Genomic DNA, 13,390 nt, shown 5'->3' on the forward strand with positions numbered 1-13,390 from the left:
GGGGGGGGGGGGGGTGAAAATGTCACCATTCAAATCTTCAAAATGTGCTTTCCTTCTCTTTTTGGGTGAAATATGGCCCAGACCTGTTTTCATGAGGGATTCGCCCCTTTGAACAAGACACACCCATTTGATTGAGACACGCCCCCTTAAAGTGACAGGCTGTTTTAAAAACAAGGGTCATGTATGTTGATATTCACAGGTGTGTCTGTACATTTGATAGAATCGTGCACCTTCACCTGTTTACTGATCTGTCACATAAACACACACACATTCACAGTCACTTCCAAACCTCATTTACACAAACACAAACACACACACACACACACACTTCCCTGTCTGATGGAGTGTTAAAATGACACGTTCGAATGACAACACCCCTGAATAACCTTCCTTAATGAGACACACTTAATAATATAATCAATAATTTTTTTCTTCATTTTCCTATTGCACTTTAGCATTTCTGTTTTTTACATGTGACAAAATTACCATAAAAAAGATCAGTTAAACAATAAGTGTATATGTACATATTATACTTCCCAATGATCTTAATTCATCTCTTCAATAAACTGTTGATTCTTATTATAAAAGTACAAGTATTATAATAACATTATTATTATTATTATTAATTTGAAAGAAAGCAAGCACCAAAAAAACAGGCTGAGATAGAAAGAGAAGAGGAAAGACAGAGGGTTTGGCAGTTTCTCCGGCCCGGATGTCCTGAGTGTTCCTCCCTGCGAGATGATTGGCTTGTTTTCTAGAGGAGTCAAATCTGATTGGACATCCGTGGCTGGTAAAGGCGGGATTTCCTTTAGACTGTAGGAGTCTCTAGTGCTAAATCCCCCAAAGCCCCGCCCACACCACCTCTCTCTGTTTCTGCAGTCCAATCAGTGGCTGAATGCTGAAGGGGGCAGGCTGTGGGCGGGGCCGGTGTGTGTTTGACGAGTGCACACACACACTCACAATCTCACACACACACTAAAGGAAGCACACAGGTCCGACTTCTACGTGAAAGCGCGATGAGGCCGTTGTCTTTGGTAGGTTGCTTATGCGTACGACAGGAAGTAAGGTGGGGTCCGACACCCGGAACAGGAAGTCAGCATGTTGCCAGCGCCCGTTTAGTTGCTGTGTAATACAAAGCACATGATCAGTGATGTCATGCATAAATACATTTCAGAAATAATTTATGACTAAACCAGTGTTGTTATTGTTAACTACAACCAAAACTATTAAAAATGGTTCTTGTTAATGGAAATAAGGCTGAAATCAAATAAAATATAAATATTACATGAAAAATTTTAAATGTTGCCTTGGCAACAAACAGAAATTAATGTTTATGTTGAAGTATTAAAATTACTAAAACCGAAATAACAATAAAAATGAATTAAAGTGAAACAGAAATGTAAAAAGAATAAATATAACAAAATCCAATAACAAAATTACTAAAACTTTTAAAAATGAAAACAGAAAATATAAAAATAAAAGCTCATTCAAAATATGATGAAATACCATAATATTATATAAGTAATACTATAATAATACTGCACTAAACCAGTACAGCCTTTTTAAATTATTTTGGGTAAAATAAATTATGCAAGCAATATATTTAGCTGAGATGTATTTTTTTTATCAAGAACCCTAAAAATGACCTGCAAGTCACACTGTGTGCAACAAAACTTTTTTTTGTTTTCAAAAGCAGAGGTTTCCTGCTAACAATGCCATTCTTATGGAGGAAAGAATTACTGAAAGCACCTAATAATCATGTTTTTAAAAATGCATTACTAAAATTGATTTACATTCATACACATATATTTAAATGTATAATTTATTTATATTTGGATAATCAGGCAAATAAAAGTAACTTCGTATAATGTCTTTTTTTTTTTTGATCTTGTTGGATGCAGATCAAAAGATCAGATTATTCATGATTATTTATAACATAACAGTCTATATTTTTTAAATATAATTATTATTGTTATATTTGTGATTTTCATTCCTTGTTCCATATGTTCAAGTCTGTACATTTGCATTTGTTCTTTAAGTATGCTTTTCTACGATACTTTGGCAATAAAAAAATAATAACAATTTATAAAAAAAAATAATAATAATTATAATATTTTATAAATAATAATACTATTTTATAATATTTTATTAAAAAAAGGAGAATAATGAAATAAATACATAATATAAAAAATATATAATTCATGAATATCAAAATCCTGCATTTTACATAAATAATAAAACTCTGATATGCTACTCAGACTCAATTTAACATGCACCTTGACAGAAAAAGTTATGTTTTGGAGACAAGATTTTTTCTTGCACATGTTGCAAAGGGTGCTGTGGGTGTTTTGAAGTCTGGTTAGTTAGAGAGAGATTTTTGAAAGTAATACTCACCCAGCAGTTGTCTCCTAACACATCCGGCTCCAGCGTCTCTCCGGTCCACGCCTGGAACCGAACTGCATTCTGGGACGGAGGCTCAGAGGGGGCGTGGCTCCAGATTGTCACATTCAAGCAGTGGATAGTGATTTGTTGCTCCGCTCCGGCGCTCAGCAGCTGCAGGAAGTTCATCTGAACGCGTCCGACACTGAACTCCAGCTGCAACCAGCCAATGAAGTAGCACGATTATAAACAGATTAGGAACTTCTTTTCTAAACATATCACCTCAAGCCACGAGGATATGCATTTATCAAATACAGAATAACGCAGATGATCTGAAAGCTGAACCTTGGCTGTTGTGATAGGCCTGAGGCAGGTGCGTCCGCCGCCGGTGAAATTGCACGTCACTTCTATAGAGTCTGAGGAGCAGCCCAGGTTTGGGTCGATCCAATAAGTGCCTGACAAATGACAAAACACATTGTAGCAAAAACATAACTTGCAATTTGAAATGGTGAAATGTGAAAATGCTAAATTATTACATCTATCTACAGATGCCATTGGTGGGATTTAGCACTACAAAGAAACTCAACACACACGCACCATCGTAGCGCGTGTCCCGGCAGCCTTGCAGGTCTTTGCAGAGTCGAGCGGGGTGATCTCGTGTGCCCAGTGGGTTCTTCAGGCTGTGGACCAGAGAGCTCAGGTATTGGAGAGTCCGCAGGATCTCTGGAGCCTGATCCAACATGGGCATGTCCATCAGACCCCGACCCTGAGAGAGCATTGAGACGGCCTTTAAAACACCCTTTACACCGCTAACCACAGGACGTGGTAACCAAAGGTGTGAACAAACCTTCTTCTAGTAATGTTAATAGAATGTTCATTCAGATGTATCTAGGCTTTTCTAATGTTCCCAAAACATTAGTACGAAAACATTATTTATACATAACGTGTGTCTGAATGATCTCACCTCTATTTTCTGTGTGTGCGTCTCCATAAAAACTGGCTGGGCCAATCCAAGACCAAAATCCTGTTTCTACAACATACATGCACATGAGCAAACTATTAAAAACACAGATGTACGGAATATAACACTGAAAGTGTGAATGAATTAATAAAAAAAAGAATCAACAAATAAATAAATAAACAACTACATAAATAAATAAAGTTAGTGAAAATTCTCACCAAAGCCAGTGGGATTCGCGGCAGACCCTGTAGAGAAAGAAATAATAAAACAATTGCTCATAACCATCATGATGAATTCTACTGACATTTTTTTTAAACAAAGTAGAGATAAGTGTGTATGTGTGTGTGGGGTTAGTATGGTTTAGGAACAATATGTGTGTTTCTGAGAGAGTCTATTAAAAGAAAGAAGTGTGTGTTTATACCGGAGGTCCAGGACGTCCACGCGGTCCAGGAGCACCCTGGAAAAACACACAAATAAACAAGTTAGAAACAAACAAGTGGCCTTAAAATAAACCCAAGCAGCTGATGATGGGAAATGCTGTGTCTGTGACTGTAGACTCACTCGAGGTCCCTGAACACCCTGTAAGAAAAAAAGAATGTGCTTATGAGAAACCTGTAAGATTTCCAGTGACATCAAGATCTGAAGAGAAAGAATAAATCATGTCTCACCATCCCTCCTTTGCTGCCAGTGTCTCCTCTCGGGCCCTACAGAGACGTCAGTGTGAGAGCAGAGGTCAGCTGAGGGTCAGACAGCAGGTATGAACACACTCACTGTTCACTATAGCTGTGTGAAGAAGTGACTTATACTCACTGGACTACCGATAGGGCCAATCACACCGACAGGTCCAGCTAAACCCCCTCTACCCTGAAACCAACATGGAAATATTACAACAAAAACACTATAAAATCTGCCAAAATTGGCAGACTAGTTCTTTGTACATACTTATTTATGTATGATAGATAGATAGATAGATAGATAGATAGATGGTGTAGGGCGATAGAATATATGGTTTGTACAGTATAAAAACCATTATGCCTATGGAGAGTCTTTACAAGGATAGCAAACCAGACGTGTGTGTGTGTGTGTGAGAGAGAGTGTGCATATGTGTGTGTGTGTGAGGGAGAGAGAGTGCATTTGTGTGTGTGTGTGTGTGTGTGTGAGAGAGTGTGCATATGTGTGTGTGTGTGTGTGTGTGAGAGAGAGTGTGCATATGGTGTGTGTGTGAGAGAGTGTGCATATGTGTGTGTGTGTGTGAGAGTGTGCATATGTGTGTGTGTGTGTGTGTGTGAGAGAGAGAGTGTGCATATGGTGTGTGTGTGAGAGAGTGTGCATATGTGTGTGTGTGTGAGAGTGTGCATATGTGTGTGTGTGTGTGAGAGAGAGTGCATATGTGTGTGTGTGTGTGTGAGCGTGTGCATGTGTGTGTGTGAGAGAGAGAGTGCGCATATGTGTGTGTGAGAGAGAGTGTGCATATGTGTGTGTGTGTGTGTGAGAGAGAGAGTGTGTATATGTGTGTGTGTGTGTGAGAGAGAGTGTGTGCATATGTGTGTGTGTGTGTGTGTGTGTGTGTGTGAGAGAGAGAGAGAGAGTGTGTGCATGTGTGTGTGCTCACCATGCTGCCCTGCGGCCCTTTGGGCCCCTGAATGCCCTTCAGTCCAAAGTCTCCTGGAGGCCCCTGAATAAACAAGCAAGCATCAAGCTCACATGAACAAACACACAGCTGTGCCTAACCCAACATTAATGCTAATGTGTGTGTATTATGAGGAGCACTAGAGCGTTTATGGAGTGGAACATTATTAAACGTGTCTATTTATCACCGTCAGGACCACAGTGTTTGTGTGGCTACCATTGGTGGTCCCCATTTTTTCCGTAGCTCTACTTCATCGAGTTAGACCAGAGGAATGAATGAGTCTGAATGAATCAACCACACACGCTTGTCCTGTTTTATGAGCTCACGGCTGTGGGTTTCAGAGAAAATCCTGCTCCGTGACAAAAACACACATCAGTCTGAGCGTGAATTATGATGCTTTTTGAGCGTGTGGATGAAAACACGCTTCCCAGAGGAAGGAACTCTTTCGGAAAGGATAAATCTCATCTCTGTTGGTTTCTCTTGGGCAGGTGCACATGGACGATCACATTTCTGTTTTTCACCTTGAAGAACTGTTTAAATGGGATACCTGGCGATGGGTGATAAAACTCACCTTCGGTCCAAACATTCCCAGCATCCCTGGAAAGCCGGGTTCCCCGATGTCACCCTAAATCAAAGATTACTATTAATGTTTTGTTCTAAGATGAACTCTGGGTCTTTGTAAGCAGGATACAGTCAGTAGGAGAATTCACAGTGAATAATAACAATATTTATGGCATGTTTCAGTGTATTTTTGTCTGGGAGTAGCACTCACAGGTTGGCCTTTAGGACCCCGGTCGCCCTGAGATCCAGGAAGGCCCATTCCTCCTTTAAAACCTCTCTTTCCTGAAGGGCCGGTGTGACCAGGAAGGCCCCTCTCACCCTATTCATTCACAAATTTAACAAATACATACATCAAAATGATCCATTCGAGATACATCATAATACATGTAATATAATATACAATAAATAATTTTTGTATTTTTTCTATGACCTTAATTATAAATTAAAATAAAATAAATATTTTCTTGTTTATCCAAGGATCTTAATGATGAATAAATAAGTAAATATGTTACAATTGTGGTCAAATTTTATTCCCTGAGCTTTTGACCATTTTTAAAAAATATTTATTTATTTACTTATTAATTTATTTGCATTTTGTCTAGGATGTTAATGATCAATCAATCAATCAATCAATCATTATGTGATAACTGTGGTAAAAAATAAATTCTCTGACCTTTGGACCATTTATTTTATTATTATTATTTTGGCTTTTATATATATATATATATATATATATGTGTGTGTGTGTGTGTGTGTGTAAAGTTTTTTTTTGATAACTGTAGTCAAATTTTCTTCAATTAAATTATTTTTGTATTTTTTCTACGATGTTAATAAACAAATAAACAAAACAAACAAATAAATAAATAAGTAAGTGATAATCGTGGTAGAATTTTATTCTCTGACCTTTGGACCAAATGATCCCTGTGGGCCTGGTAAACCGATAACGCCAACTTTGCCAGGTGCACCGGGTTTACCAGGCAAACCAAACTCGCCATCATCTCCCTGATCGCCCTAAAAGAAAGAGAAAGATGCATGTAATGAACTTGCTAAGACAGATCATAGATCAGGAATCACAGATCTGATGATGAATTCTTACTGGTATTCCTCTGCTTCCATCTTTCCCTGGGATCCCATCCATGCCAGGAACGCCCTCCTGTCCTTCTCGGCCCACTGTGCCTCTTGGGCCGGGTAACCCAACAACACTCTGATGAGAGAAAATACAGAGATAACGGGGCATTTAGTAAGTTATTAAGGAAGAAAGGGAAAATGTTTATGCAAATGTACTAGTTATGAAGAATATTTCTGGTTGAATTTCACAAAAAAAGGTCATATTTGGGGTCATTATTATATAAAAAATTAAGTATTATATAATTAATATGTAAATAATATAGAAATAATTATATAAGTAATATGTAAATAATATACAAATATTTTTTAAAAATAATATATATGAAAGTAATCTATATATATATATATATATATATATATATAAAAAACTAAAAAACTATAGAGCATAAAGCATATAAACAAACAAACATTATTTATTATTATTATTATATTGCATTAAGATATTTCCCTCATCCTTTTCAATACTGTAATAGTAGATTACTAGATTTAAAGTATCTCATTTTAAAGTACAATTATAAGAATACATCACAGTATTGTTTTGCATATAGCATGCCTTTTTAGTACTGATTTTCTGATTTTAATAAAACAAAATGATTAATGATGAGAATACATTTCTTTATGTATTACAGTAATGAAAAAAAAAAATTCTTAATTTGAATGCAGCATTGTTATTTACATTTAAATATTTTTTTCATTTGGCAGATGCTTTTATCCAAAGTAACACTGTCTACTCAAGTAATTTTATCTGCGTCTGTTTGCTGCTTGGGAACTAAAACCATGACTTTGGCAGTGATAATTTCTTTGAAATCTGAGTTTATATTAGCCCCGTATTTCTTACTACTACTAAAATGAAAGTGTTGTGTCCTCTTACCGGTGAGCCTCTGCTGCCACGCTCTCCCTGCTGACCCTGTTTACCCTTCTGACCCTTTGAGACAGAGAGAAAGTGACAGAGAATAACAAAGCATGTGAGAAAAATAAGGAATGCCAAGATGAAAACCACAGGCACAGAAGTAATCGTATACAGCATAAACATACACATACATCTAACCCATTTTGCTGAAGTATGTGACAAGACTCTGATTTCTACCACATGTTGTTTACGGCTGCCATTCCAAAACATAAGTAATGAAATCTGAAAGCTTGCAAAAGATACACACACATGAGCTGCAATCATAGCGTTACCTGTTCTCCTTTGGATCCTTTAGGGCCTTGTATCCCACGTGGACCAGGATCACCCTAAAAATGCATTAAAAGAATTAAGCAAAAAGGTGTTTGTGTGCGTATTTGAGTGAAGGTATGTCTGTAATCATGATCTGATAATCATATTATTATACGCACAGGTAGTCCAGAAGCACCAGGTTTGCCTCGAAAGCCATCAACACCTTGCTGACCCTGCACATACAAACCAGTGTTATTATAATTAACTAAAACCATTCAAAACATTTTCATTATATGAAATAAAATAAACATGAACTGAAATTCATATAAAATACAAAAAAACTATTTATTTCAAAACTTTACAAAAACAAAAATGTATTTATGATTTATTACATTTCTCATTTTAATTTAGTTTAACTTGATGTATTAAAATAACTGAAAATTAATAAAAAACTATAATAGTATTGCAACGATATATATATATATATGCAATATATAAATATAAAACGAAAACTAAAAAAATACTAAATTAATAATGTATATATTTTATTTATTAACTATTAATAATAACTCAAATAAAAAAAAAAATTTCTGAAGAAAATCTGAAAAGTGTTGTTTGTTCATGCAAATCTCACCATTCGATCTGTATAAACTCCTAAAGAATGAGCAATATTTATGACAATAGTGATGCTTTCCTTAGCAAACACTGCTAATAATATTGTACATAGTCTCAATCAAAAGTTCTATAATCTAATTAAAACACATACATCTCCACTCAAAGCATATTTTCGCTGGCGGATATTTTAGTCTAAAAAGAACCTAAATCAAAATCATCTTGAAATGGTTTTAATCTTAATGTGATCTATAACATATTTTTTATGTTAAGCCAATTACCATATAAAACAGCCTTTCAGTTGGCAGCTGTTAATCTATTATAGGAAATGGTCACATGTTGGTGTGCGCCTACAGCACGTAAACAAATGAGCTAATGCGCTTCATATGCAGTAAGACAACAGTATGCTTTCTTATCTCACCGCGTATCCTGGATCTCCCGGCTCGCCCCTGTCTCCTCGCTTTCCAACTGGACCCTGAAAATACACAAACACATGCATGAAGCTGCAAATATCGCTAATGAAATTAGAGGAATTCACAGACAGATTTAAACATGATAATAAGAGAGACTCACTTGGAGTCCTGGAGGACCAGTAGGACCTTCCACCTTCCCATCATCCCCCTGTTCACCCTAGAATATTACATAATGCAAACATCAGATGATTATAGAAAACTGAGTGAAAGCAGTTTGTGTGCCTATATTAGTGTGCCTAATACTAAAAAATATGATAATATTATGATGCTGTTTCATTGTTATATTCATTTAACGTGGCATTTAAATTCACTGTGAGGTAATCTCATTGTATTTTAAAGCTAAGCTTTGTGTATTCTAGGTCTACTTCTAGCATAGATTCACCCATGAAGGTTGCCATAATTGTGCAGGTCACATATATGAACATTTATGAACAAAATGAGTCATAAATACATTTGACCTTTTCACCCTTTGGTCCCGGGGGTCCTACTGGACCTTGAGGTCCCTTGTGACCCTGTAGAGAAAGAAAGAGCTTTCAAGCACTAGCGGACTTGAGCTGATAAATCAGTGCACTGATGTGGAAATGAACAATTGTTAATGTGCTAATATGATCGTGTGATGCTATTTGCACTTGTTTCTTGCTCTCACCTCATATCCTGATATGCCCGGATCCCCCTGCATCCCCATACGCCCGGGAGCACCCTGAGAAAGTCAAAGTCAATGTAAACTTTATTGTAATTTTTAGCACATCGCATGGAAACAACAGTGGCATACAGATGAGAAAGAAGGTGAAACAGACAGGCTTCTTGTGCAGGTCAAAAGATGGATATATTACTAAAACTAACTTAACTTAAGATGATTATGTATCTGTTTACCACATGTCCGATGGTTCCTCGAGAGCCCTTTGGTCCGGTGGTTCCAATTGGTCCGATCTTTCCCATGGCTCCTGTCTCTCCCAGGTGGCCGATGTTACCTTTGGCACCCTGCAGGCAATGGGAAAGTGCAGTCAATATGGCTACTGTGCACAATGGATTAAAGAGAATTAAATAACTTGCTATCTTAAACTCGAATGTCTTACCTTAAACCCTGGCTTCCCTCTCTCGCCATTTTTGCCAGGTTTTCCTTCAGGACCCTAAAACACACATGCAAAAATGAGGGGACACAAAAAAAACAATCCCCACCATAATTTCGCAAAAAATTATATATTATTATTAAAATAACTAAAACTATTAAAATAGTTCATGTTAATTGAAATAAAGTTTAAGTAAAATATTATATAATATGATATAATAAAAAAAGTAGAAAACTAGAAAATTAAAACTCCTGCCTTGGAAACTAACTGAAACTAAGTAAGTTGAGGTTACTTGAATTACTAAAACTAAAATAAAAACAAATTAAAGTGAAGTAGATATAAAAAAATAATAATAATAAATAACAAAAATGACAAAAGTATATAAAAATGACAAACTACTAAAATGTAAGCTTAATCCAAATTAAAAATCAAAATTAAAATATAAATATTAAATAAACAGGCTAAAATTTAAAAATTATAATTATAAATGATAAAGTCTAAAATGAAAAATTAAAATGTGAAAAAATTTAAATATATATAAAAGCAAATTCAAAATATTATATTAACAAATACTATTATAAATAATACTAAAATAACAGCTTTTTTCCCATTCACTAACTTTTCTGAGGGGTCAAAGTTCTGTAGGTCATTTTTAGGCATAATTGTTGAGATTTGTCTCATTTTTCAAGTTTTTTCAAGTGTTTTTTGTGATAGATGACATATGTAGTATGCAAAAAAATTATAATCCAAAGCGCATGAATGGTCCACTGTTACAAAGGTTAACTACCAGATTTATAATATATATATATATATATATATATATATATACACACATATATTATGTAAACAAACTTTTATTTTGGATGCGATTAATCGTTTGACAGCACTATTGTATTAACATTATTATAAGAGATGAACCATTAATTCAAAGTTTTCAATTTTTTTTTGTAATAAAAAAAACAACTGTTACAAATTGTATAGAGTTTGTACTCCCAAATTATACTCAATCTGATTAAATATATTAGTGCTGAGCATAACTATATGCTTAGGACTAATCAGAAATCATTCTAATATGCTGATTTGCTGCTTAAGAAACATTTACTATCATTATCAATGTTGTAAACATTTTTACTGCTTATTATTTTTGTGTAAACCCTGATATGCTATCATTTAAAAGTTTGGAAAATTACTAACAGCCTTACTGAAATTTTATTAAATTAAACTGAATTGCTCAACAAGAACGAATGCTCCATCAAATATACTAAAATATAAAAATAAAAGCTAATTCACATTATTAATAAATACTATAGTATATAAATAATACTAAAATAGCACTGAGTGTTAATGTATATAAATAACATATAACATGTAAAGATAATAAAAACTACTATAGAAAATACTCACTGAATCATTATATTACTTACATGGCTATTTATTAAAACAATAAATTATCATTTTAAAATATTTGAGCATAATCTAAATAATATTCATGATCTAAGCCATCTTGTGACATCCCAACCAGCATGTTTGACCCCCCCCCCCTGTACTGCAAAAATGATTAGTATGGCAGAATGCAAACACACACTTTAAATCCGGAAGTATATTCTCAAACTCTAGGGGGAGCTGTACTGTAGATTTTGGATGTGTGGGATATGTTGGGATATTTGGAGTTGTGCATGTAGGTCAATGTTTAAGAGGCTCTTGAGGGTCTAAGCGTGACACAGAACTATGTTGCATCTGTCTTTGTCTAGATTCACACAAAAAATCTCTTACACATTAAAGGAACACTCCACTAGTTTTGAAAATAGGCTCATTTTCCAACTCCTCTAGAGTTAAACAGTTGAGTTTTACCGTTTTCTAATCCGTTCAGCCGATCTCCGGGTCAGGCGGTAGCACTTTTAGCTTAGCATAGATCATTGAATCTGATTAGACTGTTAGCATCTCGCTCAAAAATGACCAAAGAGTTTCAATATTTTTCCTATTTAAAATGGGACTCTTCTGTAGTTACATCGTGTACTAAGACCGACGGAAAATGAAAAGTTGCGATTTTGGGTGCAGCAGTCGCAATGATATTACGCAGCGCCTGAAAAAAGTCCCAGCTGGGTAACTTCCAATAAGCCTATTTTCAGGCTCTGCGTAATATCATGCGCCTGCTGCACCCATGGTACGGCAGCAAAGTTCCTTGATTATTACGCCGGAATGAGAGTATAGTTCCTAGCCATATCGGCCTAGAAAATTGCAGCTTTTAATTTTCCGTCGGTCTTAGTACACGATGTAACTACAGAAGAGTCCAGTTTTAAATAGGAAAAATATCAAAACTCCTTGGTCATTTTTGAGCGAGATGCTAACGGTCTAATCAGATTCAATGATCTATGCTAAGCTAAGCTAAAAGTGCTACCGCCTGACCCGGAGATCAGCTGAATGGATTCGAAAACGGTAAAACTCAACTGTTTAACTCTAGGGGAGTTGGAAAATGAGCCTATTTTCAAAAATAGTGGAGTGTTCCTTTAATGCTACACAATCCTAAACAACCGGATCATCCTCGCTATCACAAACAACGGTTTGGCTCACCTATAAAATCTGAAGAGATCTGAACACAGGGACTTCATCAAGAGACCAGACACACATTCGTTCCCTCTCGAAGAATGCGTGTGCGCGTTGATAATTACATTCTCAATCTTATGGTGTGTGCGTCCGGCCAAAAAACATCACTGTTGAAACAATATCATCACAGACTCTGCCAGCTGGCACACGCTCTCTTTGTCTGTTTCGCTCTCTCACACACACTGGAGGGGCTGAAGGTACTCAGTAAAATATGTGGAATACCTCATATGTGTTACTACTGTTATTAATATTCTGGCCATCCCGTTATACATCCATAAACCATAGAAAATACTTCTCAGCACCTTTTAGCCTTCAGCAAGTCTTGAGTTCCTCCTTCAGTAAGTCTATGTGACTTTTTTTTAATAAAGGAGTTAGGCTTTTGTTCAAATATCTAAAGTAATAGTAATACTTTCCTTAGCAAATACCACTAAAAAGCAGAGGTGGACAAAGTACGCAACTCCATTACTTGAGTGAAAGTACAGATACTGCTGGTCAAATATTACTCCATTACAAGTAAAAGTTGTAAAGACAGATTTTTACTTAAGTAAAAGTACTTGCTTTTAAAAGTACTTAAGTACCAAAAGTAAATTTCCTTTTTTATGTCAATGCACTGTTTTATTGTTGTATGTAATACTTGCAATACTTCTTAAGCAACTTAGAATACATTACACCAACTGAATACACCGACTAGCTTGTAGTATCTTTCGAATAAAGAGCTTTTAGAATGTTAAAAACATATGGGGGAAAAAACAAATCAAAAATATATAAATAAATAAATATTTAACACCCCTACCCACCCCCACAAAAGCAGTA

The 13,390-nt window shown here is 35.6% G+C and overlaps 1 protein-coding gene across 1 annotated transcript in view; it reads right to left on the minus strand.

Annotated features, from left to right (window-relative positions):
• Window positions 1-599: 599 nt before the first annotated feature.
• The window catches only part of LOC107584663 (collagen alpha-1(XXVII) chain A-like), a 66,807-nt gene continuing 54,016 nt past the window's right edge, over window positions 600-13,390 (minus strand). The window contains exons 25-48 of the mRNA XM_016271374.1: window positions 9,980-10,033; window positions 9,777-9,884; window positions 9,550-9,603; window positions 9,362-9,415; window positions 9,004-9,060; window positions 8,852-8,905; window positions 7,998-8,051; window positions 7,842-7,895; window positions 7,531-7,584; window positions 6,628-6,735; window positions 6,435-6,542; window positions 5,743-5,850; window positions 5,542-5,595; window positions 4,953-5,015; window positions 4,151-4,204; window positions 4,009-4,044; window positions 3,902-3,919; window positions 3,762-3,797; window positions 3,559-3,585; window positions 3,344-3,409; window positions 2,977-3,145; window positions 2,725-2,834; window positions 2,395-2,595; window positions 600-1,122 (exon numbers count right to left, since the gene is read on the minus strand). Of these exons, the coding sequence (XP_016126860.1) occupies window positions 976-1,122; window positions 2,395-2,595; window positions 2,725-2,834; window positions 2,977-3,145; window positions 3,344-3,409; window positions 3,559-3,585; window positions 3,762-3,797; window positions 3,902-3,919; window positions 4,009-4,044; window positions 4,151-4,204; window positions 4,953-5,015; window positions 5,542-5,595; window positions 5,743-5,850; window positions 6,435-6,542; window positions 6,628-6,735; window positions 7,531-7,584; window positions 7,842-7,895; window positions 7,998-8,051; window positions 8,852-8,905; window positions 9,004-9,060; window positions 9,362-9,415; window positions 9,550-9,603; window positions 9,777-9,884; window positions 9,980-10,033 (1,848 nt within the window). The 3' untranslated portion in view covers window positions 600-975. The remainder of the gene's footprint in view (window positions 1,123-2,394; window positions 2,596-2,724; window positions 2,835-2,976; window positions 3,146-3,343; window positions 3,410-3,558; window positions 3,586-3,761; window positions 3,798-3,901; window positions 3,920-4,008; window positions 4,045-4,150; window positions 4,205-4,952; window positions 5,016-5,541; window positions 5,596-5,742; window positions 5,851-6,434; window positions 6,543-6,627; window positions 6,736-7,530; window positions 7,585-7,841; window positions 7,896-7,997; window positions 8,052-8,851; window positions 8,906-9,003; window positions 9,061-9,361; window positions 9,416-9,549; window positions 9,604-9,776; window positions 9,885-9,979; window positions 10,034-13,390) is intronic.

This window comes from Sinocyclocheilus grahami, unplaced genomic scaffold (genome assembly GCF_001515645.1).
Source record: "Sinocyclocheilus grahami isolate Dianchi unplaced genomic scaffold, SAMN03320097.WGS_v1.1 scaffold61.1, whole genome shotgun sequence".
NCBI classification, from domain to species: domain Eukaryota; kingdom Metazoa; phylum Chordata; class Actinopteri; order Cypriniformes; family Cyprinidae; genus Sinocyclocheilus; species Sinocyclocheilus grahami.